Source organism: Mustela nigripes, chromosome 5 (assembly GCF_022355385.1).
Source record: "Mustela nigripes isolate SB6536 chromosome 5, MUSNIG.SB6536, whole genome shotgun sequence".
NCBI lineage: Eukaryota > Metazoa > Chordata > Mammalia > Carnivora > Mustelidae > Mustela > Mustela nigripes.
Genome location: NC_081561.1, coordinates 129,358,792 through 129,383,698, shown reverse-complemented (window position 1 = coordinate 129,383,698; position 24,907 = coordinate 129,358,792). Strand labels below are relative to the sequence as shown.

Here is a 24,907-nt window from a genome sequence, read left to right as displayed (position 1 = left end):
GCAAAGGTAGTGTCCATCCGACTGGGACTGTGAATCAGATTCTTTACTCTGATTTTGCTTCTCTTTTGGCTCTTGGAAAGCTGAAAGGGCCCTTGGTTCTGGAATAGTTCCAGAACAGCTAGCAAGATTTCTCCTTTACCCACTTCTACCCAAGAGAACCACTTAAACCTCCCACAGTGCAGTCTACAAGCAAAGTCGTCTGGGTGGTTCTTCCATTTCCTTCCTGAAAGGAAAGGGACCGATACCCGTGATTTCAGGAGATGCTAGTGCATTCTGGTCCTTAATGCTGCCGGGGAGAGTTCTCTTGGGTTGCCAGTGGTCACCATGGGGAAGGGTGGTGGAGAGACAAGCTGCCAGAGCAGCCTCCCCTCACCTGCTGGCTCCCCCACGGATCGCAGAAGTGTCCCAGCTGGCTTTCTGTTCTTTTCCCCCATGAGACTGCGCTGCCCCTCCCTGTTCACCTCCTGCCTGCCCTTCCTCAGCTCCAGGATGTCGGGCCTAGTGCCCTGGCTGCAGTCTCATCCCCTGTTCTCCCTGGCGGCTGGGTGTTCTGATTCGGTGTTCAATACCCACCGGTGGACCTTGCCCCCTTCTCCACCTGGTCCTCCATTCTGGGCCTCCCTTGTGACTTTCCTCACCGCTCTCAGCCTGAGCATCCCTGCCAGGGAGTCGGCCATGCCAGACTTTGGATCTGCATCCCGCTCATCGGTTCTTGCCTGTGTAGTGTGTCCAGGCCCTGCCTCTGGCCCTTGGTTCTTCTCTTCCTTGGCCGAATTTGTTCTTCCTCCACCCACTTCCCCGATGGGACAGCACTCCCCCTCCTCCTCAGATCCCAGCTCTCCATGATACATTTCAGATGAAACATCCCGTGACTTCATTGTGCCCTGTACCTCCCCTTTACTTTTACTCTTAAAACATGGTGCTAAAATCTTACGAACTTAAAAGTAGAAATTTCAACAGAATGCGTCACCAGGAACAACTGGAAAACACACAGTTGTCTTACTCCAGACATGTTTGGGAAATACGAAAGTCATTCCTTTGGCCTAGTGTGAAAAATCTGGGTTTTTGCTTTGCGTGGTTTTATTGGGTTTGAAATCATTGTTTTGTTTGAATCACCACAGAGTTCCAGGGCAGGTCAGCTTTGATTTTGCCGCTTCTCCAGGATATCCCTTCCCGGTCCTGCCTTGTCACCCCTCCCAGCCAACGCAGTCAGCTTCCTGTTGTTGGCCTGGCGTGCAATTTCTTTCCCTTTATTCCACAGGGTAACTTGAAAGTCAAAGCACTGCACATTATTTAATTTTGGATGTAATAATTTGCAGCGTTTGTGGCTTTCTAATTAAAGGGGACCCTGGATGGATCTTTAATTCAGAAAAACAGCGTCTTTTATTGAGGCGAATGCCTCCCCCCCCCCCCCCCCCCCGCCTTGAAAATGCTATCAGGGCACCACTGTAGTCTCTGTAGGAAGGATTTGGCTGCTTTTATTCCACGCTGGCTTTGCCTCCTCCACCTTGGCCCAGTTTTTTAGCCAGAGGGAATGGTTTCTGAGACAGGACTATGGAATTGGCCTGGTCACAGGGGAGGAAAAAAAGGTTTGACAGCCCAGCTCTCCAAGAGCCAATAACGTGAGCTGGCCCCACCCCCAATGATGTGAACTGGCTACCCACCCCCCCTTCCCTCCCTACCCCGCACCTCCCAGGCCTGTCCTGGCCTCCAGCCAAGCCCCTCCCAGGAGAACTACAGGGTCACACTGCAGCATTTCAGTTTGGCCACCTCTATCCAGAGCCCTTACTCCCTGTGCATGTTCTCTTTTCCTCTCTCCTGAGCCCCTTTTTTCCTAAAATCAATGCCGCCATCTATTTAGCTGTCTGTTGGGTTTGCCTGTGAGCTCTGTCTCTCCAGCTGCCTGGAAAGGCTTATGGCAGGAAGTGCACCCACGCTTGGTTTTCTCAGGAGGCCCTCCCCCTGTGCCTGGGGCTAACAGGATGCTCGGTAAGCTGTCAGTAATTGAGGGATGAGCTCCCTGGGTTTTCTTCATGCTCTTTCCCGCTCTCAAAGTTTGGAGAGCCTTGGCTAACCTGACTCAACTCAGTGCCTTTGTGTTACTGTCCAAATAGAATAATGCTTGGCATTTAAGCAGCTGTCACAAGGTGCCAGAGGCTGTGCTGAACCCCTTACATTATTTATAATTCTCAACACAAGCTCATGAGGGTATCATCATCTCAGTTTACAGACACGGAGACTGAGGCTGGGGGAGGCTTTAAGTGGCCATCCAGCAAATCGAACGTGCAAGCCCAGATCCGCTGGCTCGGAGAGCTCCTTTCGTCAACGGCCATCACAAATGAGCCCTCAGCAGCACAGCCCGGGGGTGGGCCCCTTTGCACTGTCACTTAAGAGCATTTTCTCTTTGATTCCTGGCCACCTCACATGCACAGTGCAGGAGGTAGATGTGGGAGTGCAAGTCTCAGCCATTTGCATTTGACTATCTCCCACGCCACTGCCATCATCTTAATGCATGAAGATGCATAAAGTGTGGTGAGTAACCAAATCAGATGAGAACTGTTTCCACTCGAAGCAAAGAAAACAGCTTGCCTGGCCATTAGGGATAGAGGACCTCCATTAACTGGAATGGATCCTGGGGGTTGGGATGAACCGTCCTGACTTAATGAATTTAACTGGTCTTCCTGTTTTCACTTAAAAACCAAGAGCATTCTGTCAGACCACCCCAGAGTATGGTAGCGATGATTTTATTCCTATTACACTAACAGTGAAAACAATTATTAGTTCATTACACTGCTATGTGTTCACTCTTTCCTTCTTCTGGTTTGATTAAATCTGTGTAAAGGAAGAGAGTTTGGCCATCGCAGCGTTGGACAAATGGCTAGGACAAATTGCCATTAGCCAGTTAAAGATTTGGTGAACAGCTGCCCTTTAAGTAGCCTTAGGCGAGGTACTGTCAAGGAAGAGAAGTACAGAACATGGTCTCCAACCTCGAAGGATGTACATTCTACTTAAGAAGATAAAAAATAATGCCAGCAGAACTAGCAGAAAGACATGTCGGGGACTGGGCACAGCAGCAAGGGATATGGCGTTGAAGCTCTTGGTTCAAATCCCAGTTCCACCATTGCCACTTGTTCTTTGGCCTATCATTTTCCCTCTCTGTGTTCACTGTTCTCATGTGGAGGACAGGACTATTAATGACATCTGCCTCCTGCGTGGAAAGTACTTAGCATAATGCCTGACACTGAGCAAGCGCTCAGTCTGTATGTAGCTATTGTTATGGCTACTACTGTCAAGCGTTAAACTATGGTTTGTAAGATTGGCTCCGAGTGCATTGGAGGGATTAATGAAGGATGAGGTAATCACAGATGACTTTGTGAGGAAGGTGGACTTGAGATGAGTAGGCTTCCGCTGAGCAGGTGAGGAAAGAAGATGTTTAGAACAAGCTAAGAAGAAGCAGGTCTGGCTACACCAAGGGCAGGATACAGGTTCTGGAAAAGCAAAGCAGAGGAGAAGATGTGTTTGGGGTTGCAAGAGCTGAACTGATTAGATACGTAGATGTGAAAACCAGGCCGGGGATTTTGCCTTGAGGCAGTGGGGGGGCCCACTGTGCGGTTGGTGAGGGGAGCATTGGGGAACTGAGGCTTAAGTGACCTGTTGGAAGGACAGTGAGCCAAAGGCAGGGCACAATCCAGGAACCGAGACAGGAGGACTGATCAGGGGGACAAGGACCCAAGCCAAGTTTCAGCAAAGAGCTTAAACAAGAAAGGGCAAATGGGAGAGACATGTCAAAGAGAGAAACAGGAAGCCTTGGTGATATGGGGCACCTGGCCTGCTCAGTCAGTAGAGCATATGACTCTTGATCTCAGGGTCATGAACTTGAGCCCCACTTTGGGCACAGAGATTACTTAAAAAAAGAGAGAGAGAGGGAGAAAAGAAACCTTGATGGTGGGTTAGCTTGGAGCTTGGAGGTTTGAGGAGAGGGAGAAGTTCCAGCCAGATTTCCCCACTTTGAAACCTGGTAGAATGATGATCTGACCCCCAGAAAAGGGATATTTTTTAAAAAAGTACTCCATTTGCATCCTAAAATATTCAAGTCATTTAGTCATTTAAGTCATCTGTCGTTTTGTAACATTTTCCACCTAGTACAAGAATCTCCTTCATAATGTCTTATTCATAGTAAGATGACTTAGTAAAATAATGAATTTAGATTCATAGTTGCCACATTTGAGAAAAGGGTGGGACACCCTAGAGGCAAATCAAGAACTGGGACTTCCGGAGGAGAAACAGAGTCTGTGCTGTGTTTCCAGGCCTATTCACAGGGAGATGGTAGGCAGGGGTAGTCCTGAGAGAGGGTGTATCTCCCAGGGGAGTAAGTAGAGAGGAGAGTGTCCCAGCACTGGAGCCTCTCAGACGCTCGCAATTATCAAGTGAAGGATGGAGAAGAGGCTAAAGCAGAGACACAAGAAAGTCTGGAAAGGAAGGAAGGACGTCAGGAAAGAATAAACTCAGCGAAGATAATTAATTCATTTCCAATAGAAATGCTTGAGCTTTGCAAAGTGTTAGAGGATGCTAAGTTTTACTCCTTTGTTACTGAGATTATTAGTATTATTCATACTGAACAGTGTGCTAAAATAGCACAAATGTGACTAGGTCCACGAGTTAAACAAACATGACGTCAGGAGTGACAACAGAAGCATAATCTACCCAATGCTCGTTGCTAAGAGTCACCCGTGGGTCTTGAAATGTCATGATGCTTCTCAAGAGTGTTGAAAAGTCAAAATGCTTTACACGTTCTTTCTCATCATAAATCGTTCTCAAGGTAACGATATGTCATCTTCCACACTTGAAAGACAAGGAGAAAGAATGAGGTGGGATGTCATCCTGTTCTGCTCACAAGCCCCAGTGGCTTCCCATCACACATAGGATACGATCCAAAGACTCTAGTGGGGCTTGCAAAGCCCCATAAAAATCTGTCCTTGTAGCCCATTTCGTTCTTCTTTATAGCATCTGTCACTGCCTGGCATGTATAACGGCCCCTCATCTGCTTTCTCTCCATCCCAGTCTGAGCTGCGAGCTCCATGAGAGCCAGGGGTTGCGCTCACTGCTGCGTGCCTAGCACCAGGTATGGGGCCAGGCACGAGGGGAAAACCCAGAAAAACTGACGGTAGGAAACGACAGAGAACAAAACCAGCCAGGGTAGTGGGGGCTTGATGCTGCTGTGGGGGCAAATGTTGACAACTGGATATAGTCACAGCCCTCTCTTTTCCCTCCCTATAGCCTGGATGACTGTTAACTTTATTGTACCGGAGAAAGATGGGGTCTGGGGGTGGGGTGGGGGGAGGCGTGAGTGCTTGGCGTCCAGTTACCTATTTCATCTCGTTCTATTCAGAAAAGGATTTTCCACTTTGTTTTGCTGTGAACACTCCCCAGGCCTCTGACTACTTAGGTTTTCTGCTGAGATAAGCCCCCCGCCCAGCTACTGCTCTAGGCTCTAGGCCCCCCACTCCTCACCTAGCAAAGTCTGGGGCTCCTTCCACCTCGGATTCACTCCACACTTCATTTGACAGGAAAAACACAGGGTTTTCCCGGTGTTTCTAAGTAGCATGTGTGACAGATGTTCTTCTACTGCAGTCGGCACTGCTGAGCCTTATGAGGGCATCCAGATGGTGGCAGACGGTGACACTGGTCATTGAGGACAAGGAGAGGACCCGCTGGAGAGCAGGGAACTAATAACAAGCCTCCTGAGGGGCTGTGGTGGTTCTGCCTGGAAGGGCGAAGCAGCTGTCCAGTTCCTCTGTCATTCAACACAGCTTTCTCTGGTTTCTTCTGTGCACCGGGCACTGGTCTCGGAACTGGAGATAAGGTGGCCGTCCAGAAAGACATGCTCCTGCCCCTCGAGGACAGTCTCTGTCTCTTGAGAGAGGCATGCTTCAAACGACTGATGTATTCATCTGCCCTTGAATAGTAGTGGCCCCAAAGAACCAGAGGCTCTGGGGCACAGCGCTAGGGACGAGCCCCGGTCCTAGTGATCAAGTGAAGGCTGCCCATGCATATAACATTTAGGCTAAGAGCAAAGGAGCAGGAGTTAGCTGTGGGGTAGGGACTTCAGCAAAGGGAACAGCCTGCCCTATGGCCCTGCAGCAGGTGGGAACAATCCAGAAGGACAATGGGATGGGGGTGGGGGGGGAGTAACAGGAAGTAGGGAGGAGGGACCAGACTGTGCACGTGGGCCCAGCCGGAAGGCCCTTGCAGGAGTGCAGGCGGGGGACAGGCGAGGAAGGACTGGAGTGAGGGTAGTGCCCAGACACGTTCACGGTGAAGTGGACTCAGCCTGGAGGGGATAAAGCAGCGGGGGCCAAAGACGACATGGGGAAGGTGGACTGAGCTCCTTCCCTGGGCAGGCCGTGCACTGCCTCGTGAGGGATGGGGATGGGCCGTTGGACCCAGCACCCAGATAAGGATTCTCCGCATTCTGGTCCCGTCAGCTGGGCAGTTTACAAGGCAACAAACGGTGAGAAAGAAGCAGAATTCTGAGGAAGATAAATTTCGGATGTTGTATCTCTGAGGCCCTTTGAGGCCTCCCAGCAGAGACTCGATTATACAGGTCAGGAATTCAGGAGGGAGGGCCCATCGGGTGACCAAACGCAGGTGACACGGGAGTCAGGAGAGCGGTTGGAGCCAAGAGAGGGAGTACCCTCCCCCATGTCACACAGAGCTCATGACAGCTGAGTTCACTTCTCAGTGGAACCTGGAGAAACACGATGGAGATGTCGGGGACCAGCATGTTTACTCTACAGAAAATGGCTCAGCCTTGGTCTTGCTGGCTCTCACTAGGATTACAGGAAGGTAAATGATGCAAGTCCAGACGGCGATGAAGGGACTGGGTCTCGTGACAGCACCGAGTCAGGCTTTCTGCAAGGCCTTTCCCCTGGCAAGTCCAAAATCTACAGACGCTGCCTGGAAAACAGTGGAAAGAGCTTTCAAGTCTGTGCATTAAATGCATATGTATCACGTACGGCCTCTGTCTGTTGGCCTCAAAGAACCCTGAACTATCAAAGTAACTTAGTCAGAAATCAATGCTAGAGTGATGAAAATCCCTTTATTTGGGGGGTCATCCAAACATTGAAGAAGTTCACTGAGCTCCTGTGTCCTCCAAAGCCCATGGCACCAGTGACATAGATTATCCTACCTACAGATAATCTGTGTTTGGCTACGTTTCCCCTGATAAGATTCAAAGGAGGGGAAATTGTGTTGGCCTCGGAATCCTGCTCCCAAACCAGAGAATTTCAAGAATTGCAAATCGGCTGGTTACACAGTAGGGCCAAGTTCATTGTAGTAGAGGCCTCTGGACCCTGTCTCCTTTTCTCTACAAATCCATACTGCCTAGGAGACAACTTTGATCCTGACTTTCACTGCCTGTCATGATAACTTCAAAAAAACATGAGGAGGCAGAACTTTATTTTCAAAGGAAAGGCAGTGTTTACACCCAGGAGATCCTTCCTTCCAGGTTTCTGAGCTGTCTTGACTTCACTGGAGGCAAGAACCCGCACAGTCCCCCCGCGGGGGCGCCTGTGCGGATGTGTAGGTGGTATTCCGGACAGCCCCAGGGATGCTGTTCTCATAGATGGGGGTTTGCAGCGTGCAACCTGCCCGGCCCTGGACAGAGACCCCACTGCCCCCCCCCACCCTCTACCCCCGCCACAAACCATTTGAAGCTGCATCTGTACCCCCAGGAGGCAGGAAACCAAGGCAAGGGGAAGTAGAGGTAATGAGATGAGTGAGAGGACATCCATCAGTTCTTTTGTTGAAATGTAGTTAATGATTAACAGATTATCGCTGCTTTAATTTATTAACCTTTTTTCTGCCGTGAGAAGGAAAATATGAGTTATCTTTACAGAAGCTTCTTTTGTCAACAGTGGCTGCTGTTTCAAGGCTGAAAAGAAGTAGGAGAAATTGGACAAAGGCATTCTTTCTTTTTCTACCGAAAAGCAATATATTGCTTATTTTAGAAAGAAAACTAACGCAAAATAAATTTATTTAGGAAAGCTCCTGCTAATAAGTCTCAAAGCACATATCCGCAAATGGTTTCCTATCATAGATCTTTTACAGCCTTCATTTGAATGTATTTGTTCAAGGTTTACATATTAGAATTCTTGTTGCAGATGATGTCATGAGAAAACGATAAAGCTGACTAGCACAACGGGCCGAGATATTGACATTTGTTTGGGATTTTGTTAACCTCAGATTACGAAGTCTTCTCTCAGAAAATCCAAAATGACTTTATCCAAATTTTGAACAGTTTCTTTTCAGAAACGCACACACACACACACACACACACACACACACACACAACCCTGCATGAACGTTGAATGATTCCAAAGTGGGAAGAAAGGCTCCTTTTGCTCATCATTTTATTTACAGGATTTGTGTCTGCATAGGGGAGAAAAAAAAGTTCTTTTTGCTTTCGAGATGGACATCGATTTCCAAGCCATTTGGCTCAAGAGATAGTTTAAATAGGAATGAATTTAATATACCTTTAATTCTCCGAAATAAGAGAACTCCAGCTGAGGTCTGGTCCAGGGCAAAGTCTGTTCTCGACACTGAAGAAAATCTATCACATTAATCCCAGCGGCTCAGAGTCCAAAGCTGCGTGAACAGAATGCTCGAGGGTAGGTTCTCACACAGCAGAACGCTTTGAAAGAAACTTTAAAAACAAAACGACTGTTCAGAGAATACCAGGCCTTGTGTAGAATCATGCAGCACTTAAGAAAAGATAGAAATAATTATGCTTGAGAAACACAGCTAATTAAAAATAACTCTGTGCATACAAGGAAAAGAAAACTGTAGAATAACTTCTCTGCTCCAGTGTAAATGTGAGATGCCACATAATGAAATAGTAGGATTTTTTAAATTTCATTTCACACTGGCATAAAAGAGATGGAGAGGAAAATTATATTGCCAGAAAATGCCAGGGTAGATTTGCTAAAGACATTATCATGTACTGTGTTTAAAACAAAAATCTAATTGCTATAATTTATCATACCTCTCGTTATTAAAACCATGCTAATTTAAAGATTTTAATTATTTGCCACTTTTGCATATTATGACTTTTCATAGAAGATACTACAAAAATTTCTGATTCTATCATCCTTTGTATGATTTTTTTTTAAGGAGGTCCTAAGAAAATTAACATGCTTTAAATATATAATTGTGTTTACATCAGTAATAAAAATTCCTTGTTTTTCTTTTAGTTCAGTGAAATTTCTGGAACTGCTTTATAATCACTGAGCTTCATATGTGAGCACACAGGCTGCTGAAATCAATTTTAATTCCCTGTACACCCATCTAGCCTTATAAAGAGCAGGGTGGACGCCACCCTCCCTTTTGAATTAGAGAGAGGATTCTCTTAATGATCTGAGAAGTTTCAAAGAAAAGATTCTACTGACTTGGCCACGAATTCGTTGCTTGGTCTTGAGAGATCAGACTCATAAGATAGTCACTGAAGCAAGACTGTTCTTTAAAACAATACGCTCTCTGACCGGTAGCAGAAAGGTAGGCAGATAAGCAAGGGATCATAGAATACAGAAGAAAAAGCTGTCCCAGGAGTAAAGATGGCCACTATCAGTGATGAGGGAAAAGGTAGAGGGAAGTAGCCAGAGGCGAAATCATTTCTCTGCCATGGGTTTTGAAGGCCTTGGGAAATAGAGCTCATTTCTACAAATACATGGGCTACAGCAAATTGTCTTCACTTTGGGAGAAGCATGGTAGTAGTTGGATATGGTTTCTGTGTACCTCATAAAAGCACACTGTGGTCTTCTCTACCAAAGAATTCGTGAGCGTAGCATTGTGATATAATACTCTATGTATTACTTAGAATATGACATCATTTCAAAGCAAAAGAAAAACCATGTAGTAGTAGTTTCCTAAATCACAAGCCAGCCCCACAATCAGACCAGTCCTGTGACATTCAGTGTGGTCCTAGATTCAAGTTCTAGAAGCCAGAACTTTAAGGGGCTTTGAACATCAGCCTTTTGATGGGAAAAATAAAATCAGACGAGCTCGCTTAAGGCACCAGAGCCAAGACTAGACCCCACAGCGGCTCGACTGAAGTCCATTCTTGTTTGCCGCCTTCCCCACCTCCTTTGCGAACTTCCTAGCGCTCCTCCCCCGGCCCCATACCCCGGACCATGTTCTCTGCCTGCCGAGTCACCGCGTGTTCTTTCTGCAGGTGCAAAGTTCCCCATTAAGTGGACAGCCCCCGAAGCAGCCCTGTATGGGAGGTTCACAATCAAGTCTGACGTGTGGTCTTTTGGAATCTTACTCACAGAGCTGGTCACCAAAGGAAGAGTGCCATACCCAGGTAAGAGCGGGACCTAGCCGAGGCGGGCCTCGGACTGGAGGCTCTCTTCCCACTTTGCCTTCCAAGCCCCACCCTCAACTTTCTGCCCAACGTGAGTTTGAGGAACTTGGACAGGGATTTAGCCAGGGAAAAGCAGAACCGGGAGCCCCTTGGGCATCACGGAGACAAGCAGCTGCTGCGTGTGGCGTGGCGTGCCGGGAATCGTGCAAACAGCAGCTAGCACGAGCGCTGCAGCCCACCCCAGTTCGTGGAGCCTGTGCTCTCTGGGTAGGGGCGCGCAGCTGTGGCTCCAGGAGGAACAGGGGTTCTGGCACGGCTTTACCCAAAGAGAATTTGCAGACCCTTGCAGGGAAGAGAAGGAGAAGAGCCCCCACTGCTTTTTGATTACACTGTAGCACTGACCCATGGAGTGAACCTGGCAGGAAAATGCCAGGACCTGCCCGCCCTGCAGGCCCCAGCCGCAGATGGCCAGACAGAGCAGAGGCACTTGCAAAACGCGGTTTCAGGGCCACGCACTGCCCATCTGAGCAGTCGAAATATGCCCTACGAAAGCAAGTGTAAAGTAAAGAAATCGGAGAGGCTTAGGCTCTGGAAATTTTCTGGACTGTCAGATTCATGCTTCTCAAAGAAGCCACAGATTTAGATGATCCCCCTTAAATTCATTAATTTCAACAGATGCTGATGCAAAGGACACTCGTGCCATTTCACCTCCACGCTTTAGTGGTTATATTATAGCACATGGGCGATCTGCTTTCTGAAATGTTAAGGACATATTTTTCAGTTACTGTTGAGTGAAGAAAGAACGTAGCTCCTCCTCATTCCCTGCCTAAGAAAGGAGCTTAGAAAAAAAAAAAAAAGATAGTGGAGATTAATGAGGAACTGATGTCTCTTGCAAATCCTGGGTTTGTAATTCTATCTTTGCAGTCAGAGGAGACTGGGAGGGCAGATTAATGTGTAATCCCTTTGTTCGTTTTTTATGATTATTTCTGGTCATCTTTGGAGAATGCAGAGAGGGAGAGAGGATCTTTTTTCAGGTTGGCGTGGCCTTGAGACTCCTAGGAAAGCCAGCTTGGCACCGAGACAAAATGAACAAAATTCCCTGTCCCTGAAGCGCCAGCACGGGGCACTTGGCGATGTGGGTGGAAGCCAGTTTTATTGATGGGCTGGCGGCGGCTGGTCCCCACATGCACGGGTGGGTAGACGCGCGGGAGGCAGCCAGCCAGCAGGGCAGGAAGGGCTGCCCCTGAGGGGCCTGGAGAGCAACGTGGGCATTTTTGGGTGGCTTCTTGGCGGGGGAGAAATAAATGCAGGTCTGGGGGTTTTGAAGACATGAAGGCACTTTTTTGGGGGGGGGGGGCCTGAATTTTGAATAAATTTCTCCCTGGATCCTCCAGGTTTACAGTCAGCCGTTGTGTGGAATGCCACGGAGGGGAAAAGGTTAATGTTGTTTTGCGTTTCTGCAAAGGCTTTCCTTTCAGTGACACAAAGCCACTTTTTGTTCATCAGGGTTGCATACAGAAACCAAGACAAAGGGGCAGGGACCGGGACCCCAGAGAAGGCAGGCAGGTGTGTGCTTCTGAAGGAGAGGCTTTGCCCAAGTTTGGATTTAGCATAAGGAAAATGGCCTTGTTTTGTGACTCAAACTAAGATTCACTTAGCTCAGTGTCTGTGAGTGTGAACTGTGCCGGGCATTTTGTTCTACCTGGAAAGTAAGTACAAATAAGACATTCGCACTCTGAGGAAACAGATTAAAAGCTTCCTGGAGCCCTGGAGCGAGGCACTGTTTTGGTTGCTGGGGATATAGAACAATGAGCAAATAAATTTAGTTCCTGCACTCGTGGGATTTACAGTCACATAGATAAAATATGTACCATGTCCAGGAAGAAATCACTGTTTTCTGATACTTATTATCAGAGGGAATCATCCTCATGGGATGAATTACTTGAATTTACCCCCTGTGAACCTCAAATCTTCATTCTGATAATGGGGTCAGGGACACGTGATTTGGGTGTCTGCAGAGGGGCCTTTCCCTCAAGAGTCCTGTGAGGGGCAAAGGAGTCTGCGGTGAGAACTGAGTCCACTGGATTGCGCAGAGTTACATACTCAGAGCTGCTGCTGACGTGCTGGGGGGCTGGGAGAGCCGCCCTGCTTCTGTGAGGTAGCAGGGCCGGTTGTGTCTGGGAGGCTTCATGGAAAGGGCAAGCAGAGTTTCTTCCGCAAGTCAAGGAAGAGGGAAGAAGGTCCTGGATACAGATTGGCGTATAGGAAGGTGCCAAGGCCTAGGAGGGCAGAGCTCATTCAAGGAGCTGCAGGAGAAGGAATTTGAGGGTGGGGGCGTGAAGCCTGGATGTGCAGCAGGAAAGGCTGGCCAGAGCCCATCATCATCATCATGGGGGCCTCATACGCTGCCACAGGGAGGCTCTGGGGCCAGGAGGGTCCGCAGTAGAGGGCAGGGGTTGGGAGGTGGGCTGTGTCAGTGGGCAGGAGACATGAGCTGTGTCTTAGCCCCAAACAGCCAGCAGCCACAGAAAATTGTTCCCAGGCCTGTTCCTAGCCATGGGGGCTTCTTGTTTTTGTTTTTTAACATAGTTATAATCCTATTTAATTGGACTTCTGGATCTTAGAGCAAACTCTTCTTGAGGGAGAGGCTTTTACAGAAGAATTCCAATTACAGGACTATTACCTTAATGAAGGATAACTATTCCTAAGGCACAGTGTCATTAAGCTTCAACCAGACGTCACTGTGAAAGGAAGGACCTTCCCCTCCGCATTCTCACTGCTGGTGTGGCCCAGTCAGTGTGTGCCCAGGGATTGCTTCTCTGCCATGCCAAATCCCTGTGCCTGTTGGGGGTACCCTGGGACGGACTCTCAGTCCCTGCCCATCATGCCTTCCATCCTGACATCTCCATGCAAAAATTTCTCTGTGGGCTAGTCTATTTTTAAGTAATTCGTTCTTCAAGAACAGTAGGTGGCGGTATTTTTCTGAATTCTTTCATACCTGAGCATGACCTTCCGTGCATGACCTTCCGTTACCTTCACACAGAGGAAAGGGCCTTTGGCTGGTAGATGAGGTTGGAGGTCAAGGGAAGGGAGTGACTTACCCACGGATTCGTAAAGCTTTCCCGGCATTTCTGCCCAGCATGACAGCAGTTCTAGAAGTAAGAATCAGAGAAGGAGCCTAGAGTGGAGCATGTGATGTGTGACCACATGAGAGGAGACAATGGCACATGGGCCGGCTGGTTAGTTAGCGAGTTCTGTAAAAGGAATGGACTAAAAGGAAGGGAAGAAGGACAATCTCAAATGGAATGACAGCCCTAGAGCCAAAGAAAACAGTACTGAAATGTGACACTGAGATTAACAGAGGTGGCAGAAAGGAGTTGCACGCACTCCACCCGCCCAGACAAAGGTTGCTTCCAAGACGTGTCACAGAGATGCACACAGTTCCAGAGGACAGCTCTGCTCTACGGATTCCCCAGGAGCAGCCGCACTCGAACACATTCTAGGCCTTGTTTTCCCGTGAGCTGAGGTGCAGATCCATCCTCTGTGTCGAGATGAGACTGGATTTTGTACTGAGGGACTGCCGAAGGTGAGAGAGGACAACACTTCCATGAAAGGAGTTTTCCGGGATTCAGGCGTGCACTCAGAGTTAGGCACTTTCAAACCCTCCCTCTTTTCCTCTTTACCTCCACTGCCCTGTGTCAGGCCATCCGCTCTGCAGTGACCTCTTCTAGGGACTTCCTGCCTCGGTTTCTCCTGCCCCCTTACCCATTCTTTCCCTGTCACCACCAGGGATGTTATCCCAGAAAACAGAGACCCAGCTATCTTGCTCTCCTGGTTAAAAACGTCTGTGGCTTCCCTTCTCCTTCCAGATAAACTCCAGAAGCCTTAAGTTTGCATGGCCCTTAATAACTTTTTCCCTGGGGGGGTGGGGGGCGGGACGCTGTGAGTCATTCCACAAATATTTATTGAGCACCTGCCGTGTGCGCTGAACCAGCAGACAAAAACTTGCGCCCTCATAAGCGTTTACTCTTCTTGTAAAAGACAGACAATAAACAAAGATAATAAGCAAACTCTATTCTGTATTGGCTGGTGGTAACCGGCAGGGAGAAGAGTAATACTGGGAAGGGGACGGAAAGTGGCAAGGGAGGACCTCACTGGGAGGGTGACCTCGAGGAAGGCGGGCCCTGAAAACAGCAGGGAGGCCAGTGTGGGTGGAGCAGAGGGAACAGGAGGTCTGCGAGGCCCTGGGGAGATCAGCGAGGGCCTTCCTAGGGCATTGTGAGGACTTTAGTTTTCGTTGTTAATGAGAGAATCACTGAGGGGCTTGAGTGGGAGAGCGACATGACCTGACATGGTTTCTCTCTTGTCACCCCCAGACCTCACACTGAGCTGTCCCTCTGGTGTGAGTTGCTCTTCTCGGCTTCACCGTCCGCCTCAGAATCCTGCAAAGCCCAACCCACACATCACCTCCTCAGTGTAGCTTGCTTCATGTCCATACCAAACGACTTGCCCTGTCTGCCTGCTCCCACGACACAACGGTGCATCGCTATTAAAGCCCCCGTCCCTGTGTCTGGAATTCGCAGCAGCTCTGAGGGCACAGGAGCTCCTTTCGATATTCCCAGTGCCCAGCACTATCTGCCCCATAGTAGACTTTCAAGAAGTGGAAGCTCAGGATAGGGAAAAAAAAAAAAAAGAGAGATGATGCCTATGAGGTTTTAAAACAAGATTTTTTTAGTTTGACCGATAACCCGCAAAGCCTTTTAACTCTATTCCATCATCTCCACACATAAATATAGCACGGATCGTCCCAGCCACGAGAGAGCCTCTGTCCTCAGAGTTGTTCTGGGAAATTGACACTGTGGTTGGTTGAAACACCGCGTTCCAGTACGTTTCTAGGCAGACTGTCCTGACCATTCCGTGCCTTGGCTCGCAGCTGAAAACCTGCTTTGTGAATGTGGCAGGATCTAGCGAGCAGGAGCCTTCTCTTAAGCACATCACATTTATCCATGCATTTGAAGCACTTTCAAATCTTTTAGTAAGTGACAGCTGCCTGGCTTTCGGGACTATATCCCATCACCTGCCAGTGACTGGAAGAGACAAGGGAAATTAGTGAAGCTAGAAGCCCCCTTCCTTAGGAAATTAGAAGTCCCACCCTTCTCCTCCCTCCGCCCCTCTCAGACGCCCTACAGCCCTGAATCGCAGACATAGATTCCTCCGTGTTCAGCAGCCCATTTCCATCACCTGCACTCAGTCCTCCTGCTCTGCTCAGTGTGCGGACAGATCAGATTTTTCCGGGGGTAGGGAAAGATTAGACTCTCCGGCCAGGAAAATGGGAAGCAGAATGGAACCTCCACCCTCAGCCAAGGGTGCTTTGTCCCCTGCCCTCTCTGCCCCTGTCCCTAGCCCCCAGGGCTTCTCCTTTCCGCTCCTGAGTTCCCCCAGAGCAGGAAGCCTGCCTGGAGTACCCAGGGGTCACGCTGCCACCTTTCCCTACAAGGTTTCTCTTGGCCAGTGTGGCTGGTGAGAGGGGGAAGCAGGGGAGGAGAAGACCCGTGGAGAGGGCAGCCAGAGAGGAACTTTTCACCATACTGAGTCCCGCGTTCTGCTGCCATTCGTTCTCAGCTCAGTGTTTCCACGGCCTTCCCGGTGGACACCCGCATGCTCTTCCTCGCTTCTCTTTTTCTGAGACAAAGGAGTTCTTCATAATACTGCATGACCAGCTTCAAATGATCTTTCTGTATGATGGCCCCTGAGTCGCAGTCATTTCTGTACTTATTCATACGGTGGGCATAATAAAAACAGCTGCCCCGAGGTTAGCTGGTCAAAGAAGGCCAGAGAAAGAGAACTGGACATTAGTGGGTCTTCTCAGAGTCACTCCTTTATTTTCACCTGCACTCTTTGATCAGTATCTGTCCGCCCTAAATTTGTACTTTGATCCTTGATCAGACCTAATGTGCCACCTCCTGATTGTCGCCTTGTAAGCCCACTAGAGCACGTGATAGTCTGCAGCACAGGGTCGCACTGAGCAAGTGCCGTCAGCCCAGCCCTCCTTCCCCGGGTGTTAGCCCGGCGCTGCACAACAGACAGACACAGACGGAGCTTTTCACAGGGTTTATGCAGAGAAGAAGGGGGAGCCCCTGACGAAAGCCTGATGCACAATAGAGCTTAATTTCCTTTGAACGGAAAGCTCCGTTTGCAAAAGTAATCTCAGTGTCTGATAACCTCCCATCATTCCCATTGTGAAAGTGCTCAGTTTTCCCATGGCGCAGAAATCCACGTTCTTGCAACCCGTGGTCACATCCAGATGCAGACTTGATCCGCTACCAGTGAAAATGCCTGATGGCATAGAGCTGGCCCCGCTGGGATCCCTATTAGGAAGTGGCACACATGGGAAGCCTTAAGGCCAAACCCGCCTCTTTCACAGAAAACTGGTTTTGTTTGTTTTGTTTTTTAAACAGCTGAAACACAGTGACCATGGAGGCATTTTGTTGACAAATGAAGAAACTGAGGCCAGGGAGATTGAGTCATCAGTGAGAAGTGCAGAATGGCTCTGCCAGGGGAAATGACTTTCTTTCCTTCTGCAAAGAATCTGACAGACGAGAGGAAGGGAGGCTCTGTGGACTTCGTAGGTGGCTAGAAGGACAGGAATGGGACAATCTAAAAGAAGGGAGTGGGGAGAAAACAGACACACGTGAAAACCGACATTGTGGGCAGCCACGTGTGGTGAGTGTCGGACGCTTGACCCTAATTCAGAAACCATGAGGAAACTAGCAAAATGATTTAGAAAGGATAGTGTGGCCCTAATGACAGGAAGGGAGGGCAGTCCCTTGGCTGGAGAGTCTCGGCTGCAGGGTCTTGGGCAGACCGAATGGCAGTGATGCTCTCTCCGCGATCGTGTTCAAAAATCCATGGCAACAGGAGGTCCCATGGAGGATGTAGGGAAGAGGAATTGGAAAGCAAAGCCCAGCACAGCAGGCCCCACAGGTTTTCTGTGGACTGAGGACCAGTGAGTTGCGCCCTGTGGGAGTGACCTATGGAAATGGCCCATTTTCCAGATCTAGTGAGAGGGCAGAGACCCAGGGGCTGCATGGTGGGGACAGAAAAGGACAGGGTTGGGGCAGCCACCAAACCCAGTCCTCCTCCAACATGGAGGTTGGGAACCATGGCATACACCCAACTGTGCTTTGTGACTCTGACATTCCTGGTGGCACTCCTGGTGGCAGAGAGACCCCCTCCTGCTGACAAATGGTCTCTAGTGCAGCTCCTGCTAGGAAACCTGGAGGCCCGAACTGTTGATGACAGTGTTTCCCTAAAACGTGCCCATAGGCCATGTTTTCAAGCTTCTGCCTTTTCTGTTTCTCTGCCAGCATTACCCCCTATGAAAAGAGAAAAAAGGAAAAACGTTCCCAAGTGCCCTCTCCTCCCTCCCTGTCTGCTTCCTTGATAGGAAGTGTGGTAACGAGATTCCTGTCTGGCAGCCCCGTGTCCCTCCAGACTCTCCTCTGAGCACCCCGCACTCAGGCTCACGTGTAGCGCCTCCTTGGTCCCCGGCCTTCACCTCCCACGTACTAGCTAAAGCCAGCGTCTCGGGGAGAGTGGCTAAAAGAGGGGAACAAGTTATTTTGGTAACAAAAATATGAACCCATCTAAAAAGAAAAATGAAATAAGCTCATCTTTATGGAAATGTATAGAGTAAAGCCCGTTTTTGCTAAAAAAAAATCTTGGAATTTCTCAAATTTGGATTTATCAAAATTCTTATAGTTGAGAATACTATTTCTTTAAATAAGAACACAATCCACTTAATCTGGCTGTTGTTTATAGAGTTAAAACCAACCTAAGTGAGCCTCGCTCAGAGGGCATCTCCTGACCACACAGCGTGGGGAAGGTGCCGTCCAGGCTTGGCCGTGCGGGCTCTGGCTTAGGACGGCAGGGAGACAGCTGACCCCATTCACACCGTCAATGTCAGCCGAACGTGCATTGTCTCTTTTCCCACTTTTCTGGCCAAGCTGTCATTGGTATGTTTCGGTTTGGCCCAGGGTGGGGAACTGGTTACATATGGTCCCCATGCCTTGAGGAAGTCTGGAGAGAGAAGGCATGAGACGAGAAGGCAGAGGAGAAGCAGGCAGAAAGTCAGGCAGGAAAGGAGGCGGAGGGAGACAGTAGTGGGCCTGTGCTGATGGAGTGGGCCTGCTGGGGCCTGCGTGGGTCCCCTGGCTACCTCCGCCCAGGAAGCATGCTGTCTCGGGGGATGCTACACGATAGGGTCAAGTTGCTCTATCTGCTGGGTCTGGGACTTGGGCAGGGCGCTGGAAAAACAGGCCTGACCCAAGTGGCCAATTAAACTTTCCATTGTCAGAGATTGAACTAAGAGTTGAAAAAAAATACATGAAATCTTTCCATTTGAGTAGTTTGTTTTTTAATGAAATGAAACATTTACTGACATAAGCTCCACAGAGCAATAGGAGAACGCTTAATTAAACTCCATGGTGCCATTTTGGATAGTCTCAATGCCAGAATAAAGCATTAGAAGGCGTTTGGGGCCCAGAGGGGTAGAGTGGAGGGGAGGTGAAACCCCTTCCAGAAGAGCCTTCCAAGATTCAGACCTTCTGCCCTACTTTCCTCCCAGTTCCTACAGGCTCCTGGCAGGGGCAGGACAAGTGGCATTTCTGCAGGTTCGGGTAGCATGGCTTCCGAGATACGAAACCAAGGCCTGTAGTCAAACACAAAGCGAAGGCTTTAGAGAGTGCCATTCCTCATACGTGAGGACACTGGCTGCCTAAACTTTCTGGGCGAGCTGGAATGTGGTCGCTGCCATCACTCAGGCCAGAGCCTCCCAGCCAAAACTCTTGGGCCCGGATGTACCTGAGTATCAGACTTTTTTCTTTTTCTTTTTCTTTTTTTTTTTTTAATTTTTATTTTTTAAAGATTTTTTTTTATTTGTCAGAGAGAGAGAGCACGTGCGAGAGCGAGCACAGGCAGACAGAGAGGCAGGCAGAGACAGAGAGAGAAGCAGGCTCTCTGCCGAGCAAGGAGTCCGATGTGGGACTCTATCCGAGGACACTGGGATCATGACCTGAGCCCAAGGCAGCCACTTAACCAACTGAGCCACCCAGGCGTCCCGAGAATCAGACTTTTTTAAAAGAACATCCATACTGGGGTGCCTGGGTTTCTCAGCGGGTTGGTCCTCTGCCTTCGGCTCAGGTCATGGTCTCGGGGTCCTGGGATTGAGCCCCGTGTCGGGCTCTCTGCTCAGCGGGGAGCCTGCTTCCCCCCCACCCCCCGCCTACTTGTGATCTCTCTCTCTCTGTTAAATAAATAAATAAAATCTTTTTTTAAAAAAAAAAGAACATCCATACTGTGCATAGACCAGGTAACATCCTCGAGTCTGAGACCACACTCCATATTCAAATAAGACATTATCACTTCTATAGCAGTATGTATGAATACATAAAAACAGTAAACAGCCTTGGGTTATATGACCAAATGAGGTCAGTTCAGACCTGTACTGCTGCCAGGTGAGTTACCAGAACTTCGCGTTTCCAGAGCCTGTTGGGTTTCGGGATGGTGGATAAGGAAACGCTGGTCCCTGTCCCTCACCCAGTTTGTCCAGAGCAGCACAGGACATTCTGCTAGCAGCAGCGTGTTCTTCCTCTTGTTCCCAGCCCCCCGCCCCCTCCGAGTTTTTAAAATGAGTCTTCAGCAGCTGGAGGAGGATTTCAGCTAATTAGCCTCAGAGCTGACCCGACACCCAACTGCAGAGGGCACATGTGAAGTCGGGCAAAGCGTGGAGGCAGGGGGGCCATGCCGGTTCCCTAAAGCCCTCTCGCTAAACTAAGGGTCACTCCCAAAACGTGAGCAAGTTTCTGTTGGAATAATCACATCGAAGGCCAACTTCAACACAGCAGGAATAATGATACATGGATTTTATCACAAGAAGTTACAGTAGCGTAGAATAAAAAAGCATCCCAAAAAGGCTCATATACACATGTGACTGACAGCCTGGGAGCCAGGATAAACCCAGTTCCAAAAGTAAGAAAACAAAGAGAATCGCAACAGACCCCAAAAGTCAGGACGGGGTTGTGCTCTGGGCCCAGCTCCTCCAGAGTTGAAGGGAGCTGCTACGTGCAGACACTGTGGTCTTCTGCTGATATCCCTGAGACCTAGGGGAAGACATCTATCTAGGTTTCTGTATGGCTTGAATCCAGGTTCTTGATTTTGTTAACAAGCCAGGCCAGAAGTTGGGGAGGATTCTGGATTACAAGCTTGGGGCTAAGGAACAGCCAAAACATACAAGTGCTTGGCGGGCAGTGGCAGAAGGCAACAGGGCAGGAAAAGGAAGGAGAAGTAGAGAAGAGTGTCTGGCAGTGATTGGGAGAGGGGTCGGGACATTCACCTCACCCCACCTATGGTATTTCCTGCCCTGTCAGGAAGGCCAGCACGCAGGGAGGCCGCCTTCTCCCCCAGAGGTCTCCAGTTTGTGTGGGGCAGCCTGAGGTTTCATCATGAGGCAGCTCCCCCGGAGGGTCACAGAGGTCTCAAATGATAAATGGCCTGTCCAGGGTCATCAGTAAACATGGGCCCTGGAGGCGCCCTGTCTCCCCATCAAAGTCACCAAATCCCAGGGCACCTCGGGGTCACTGGGCCAGACGGTGCCCAGCCATGGGGACACAATAGCAGCTCTCAGCTGGTGGGGTAGAAGCTGGCCCCGGTAGAAGCCAAACAAATTTATGAAGTTCAAAGATGAAGTTCATAGATGCTATAAACACGGGATAGTGTATTTTTCATTCCACGGATTTCTTTTCTTTTTATTTATTTACTTACTTTTGGTCTGACTCATTCATAGTTTCTGATTGGTTTAATTGAATTGTAATTTACATGCAACAGAATTCAACCATTTTAAGAACACTGCGTTTTGACAAGCAGAAAGGCCCACCACCACAGGCAGGATACAGAACAGGAGCTGGCAGATTACCTTGTGTGGGCCAAATCCAGCTCCCGCCTGTTTTTGTTTTGTATATTTTTTAAGGGCTATTCAAAATAATACTCTGCGACAGAGATCAGAGGCAGCCCACAAAGCCTCCAGTATTTGCTATCTGACCTTTTACAGCAGAGACTGCTGACCCCTGACCCTTAGCAGCCACTCCCGTCCCCTCGCCCTTGGCAGCGACTCATCTGCTTTCTGTCACTGTAGCTTTGCTTTTTCTAGAACTTCACATAAATGAAATCATACAGTCCGTTGCCTTTTGTGTCTGGTTCCTTTCGGGGACGACGCTTTCGAGATTCATCACCCAGCTTTTCCGCATGCAGTCCCTGCTCCTTTCTGAGCCGGGACTGGGGGGCGGCGTCCCCCCCCCACGCCCCCCACCCCCCCGCAACCCTCCCCACCCCCTCGCGGCGCGCAGGCTCGGAGCGGAGGAGAGGGGCGCGGCGGGGCGGCGCACTCACGGCCTTGTCTTGCAGGCATGAACAACCGGGAGGTGCTGGAGCAGGTGGAGCGCGGCTACCGGATGCCCTGCCCGCAGGACTGCCCCATCTCTCTCCACGAGCTCATGATCCACTGCTGGAAAAAGGACCCAGAAGAGCGGCCCACCTTCGAGTACTTGCAGGGCTTCCTGGAAGACTACTTCACCGCCACAGAGCCCCAGTACCAGCCCGGTGAAAACCTGTGAGGCCGGGGTCCGCAGAGAGAGGCCTTCTCGGCGAGGCTTCCCCGCCCCCTCCCCATTAGCTTTCAGTTCCGTAGCCAGCTGCGCGAGCAGTGCGAGCCGTCCCGGATCAGATTGCATGTGACTCTGAAGCTGACGAACTTCCATGGCCCTCATTAATGACACTTGTCCCCAAATCCGAACCTCCTCTGTGAAGCATACGAGACAGAACCTTGTTATTTCTCAGACTTTTGGAAAATGCATTGTATCGATGTGATGTAAAAGGCCAAACCTCTGTTCAATGTAAATAGTTACTCCAGTGCCAACGACCCTAGTGCTTTCCTTTTTTTAAAATGCAAATCCTATGTGATTTTAACTGTCTTCACCTGATTCAACTAAAAAAAAAAAAGTATTATTTTCCAAAAGTGGCCTCTTTGTCTAAAACAATAAAATTTTTTTTCATGTTTTAACAAAAACCAATCAGGACAGGTGTTTGGTTTTTTTTTTTCTTTTTTATAATATAAATATATATCATATATATGTCCCTGTACATACACCATGTGGGTGCTAACGTGGAGACCATGGCCCACCTAGGCCATAAAGCCTCGGGACCCAGAGTGAGGATTTTACTGCCAAATCAGCATAAAAGCACTGGTATCATTCTGCAAACCAGTGGCCTCCTTTTTGGCTTTTGCAAAGCATGATCCTTTTTCTTTTTTCTTTCTTTCTTTTTTTTTTCTTAATTTGGATTGCACTTTTTTGGTTCATGATTATACCTGTAGATGGCTGTTCCTTTGACTCTTTCCAAGCAGCCCCAGAGCTGAATTCACAAGTTCTGTTTCCAGTATTTGCTTTGTCTTAACTGCGATCTGTTCTCGAAGCCTAAAAGCATATTGAAGCAAGCAAATGGCCAATAACTACCAGGGGAACTGGAAGATGGATACCACACATACTTCTTGTATAAAAATATGAATGCTGAAATGTTTCAAACTTTTTTTATTTAATAAACCTTGTAACCACATTTAAATGGTCTAAAACCCATAGCATTAGAATCATGGCGACCTGCTAAACTTTCTCATGCAACTAAAATTTCTGAGGGTGGGGGTTGGACATTTCCCATTGTAAAATAAGTGTTTTAAACGTTCTGTACTGCTAATGAAATGACTTTCTCTATGTCCAAGAAGTCTCCAGTGGAATAACTATGCACTACTTTACATTTCATGGGGATGCACCAAAAAAAGAAAAAAAGAAAAAAAAATTACATTTTTAGTTGCTGTTTGTACCAACCTTGAATTACATGTTTAACAACAACAAAACAAAAAGCCTATTTCTATTAAGTTTTTAATACTGGGTAGCAACTCTGAAATCTTAATTCCTTTTTTGTTATGATTTATTTGTGAGTTTACATTTTTAAATTGTTTAACTTTCTTAATTTAGTAATTAAAAAGAGAGCATTTTACATTTGAATTTTTTTTTGCTCATTTGTTTAAAACATGGAAGGTACTCTAGTAATGACATATCTGTTCCACACCAGGTGATAAGGAGTTCTCTGGTCCATTTAACCATTGTACAGTGACTTGCAAGTGACAGAAACATTCAGAACACTGGGAGTGGGTTCTTCCCCCTAGAAAGGCTGGGCCATTGTTGAGCTATTTCAGAAGATTATTAAAGCAAGCTTAAGCATACTTTCACATTTCAATCTATCAGACATCATCTCTAACTGGTATGTTCTGTATTCCACCTGTAGGAGAAAGACAATTACAAGAAGAATCTTTATTGCCCTAGAGCCAGTGTATGTATTTCCCGTGGTCCTCTACCTCAGTCAGGGTGTCACTAGGCAGGGAAACAACCACATGTGGTAGGAGGGGCAGTGGGTAGACTGCACTATCTGTCCAAGTGTCTGGCTGTGTACTCATTCAGCTGTGGGACCCTCAGCAGCCATCTGGCACCTCTGTTTTGGGTCCCGTCTGTAGAGATGAGGGGGTTGGATAAGATTTGCCATAGGTTCCTACAGATCTAAGATCCTGTAATTTGGAGATCATTGCTGTCATGTGGAGTTATATAAGCAGGAGAGTTTCATTGCCAAATAACCTTTATATTTAGAAAGGGTTTCCAACATTTTTTAAAAATGGTTGAAACAAAGGGATTTTCTGGTTAACCAAGTCTTTCTGGTATTGTTTTTGGTATTAATGCAATTGCTAAATTGATTTAAAAAAAAATCAAACATCTTCAACAATTACTATCACATTAGCGGGCAATTTACTAACATGTTCTAGATATTTTTAAAGATAACTTTGTTTTTCATCTTCACATTTCACTAGGTTGGATAATTTGCAAATATTCTCCAGAGGATTGTTATTTATGTTTCTGACTGGGTCATTCCAAAAAAAAAAAAAAAGTTACAACCTGCTTTAAATAGAGATTCTTTAAGACAAAATTTGGTTTCTTCAAACCAAAGTGTAGCCTTTAACACATCAGTTGAATTTGTTGTGGATTCTCTCCCTATGAAGCAGAACCAAGGACTTGGGTTAACACGAGAGCAATCTGACAAAATGCTCTTAAACACGGTGGGGCTGTCGGATGAGAGAGTAGCTACAGATACAGAGACATCAGAGGCGTTTTCAGGGTTTTTCTTCCAGAAGCTACTGTGCTGCCCAGAGATATTCCTGAGGTAGACCAGTGGAGGCAAATAAAACTGTCTGCGGGGGTTCCCAACACCTCCAAGAAGCCTCCCTTCCCCCCCCCCCCCCCGCCCCCCAGGCTGTAGAAGTGTGGAGTGAGGAAACTGAATTCACTGACTAGAAAGATGTCTGGCTAAGAAAGAAAAACACGGACATACCTCAGAGATAGTTGCAAGTTCCAACCCAAACCACCTCAATAAAGCAAGTCAAATGGAGGCTTT

At 48.2% G+C, this 24,907-nt stretch overlaps 1 protein-coding gene across 5 annotated transcripts in view; it reads left to right on the top strand.

The window, feature by feature from the left end:
* FYN (FYN proto-oncogene, Src family tyrosine kinase) overlaps positions 1-23,472 on the top strand; it is a 210,310-nt gene extending 186,838 nt beyond the window's left edge. For all 5 annotated transcript variants that reach the window (XM_059401223.1, XM_059401225.1, XM_059401221.1 and 2 more), the window contains 2 exons: positions 10,229-10,360; positions 21,821-23,472. In XM_059401223.1, the coding sequence (XP_059257206.1) occupies positions 10,229-10,360; positions 21,821-22,029 (341 nt within the window). In that variant the 3' untranslated portion in view covers positions 22,030-23,472. The remainder of the gene's footprint in view (positions 1-10,228; positions 10,361-21,820) is intronic.
* The last annotated feature ends 1,435 nt before the right edge of the window (positions 23,473-24,907 follow it).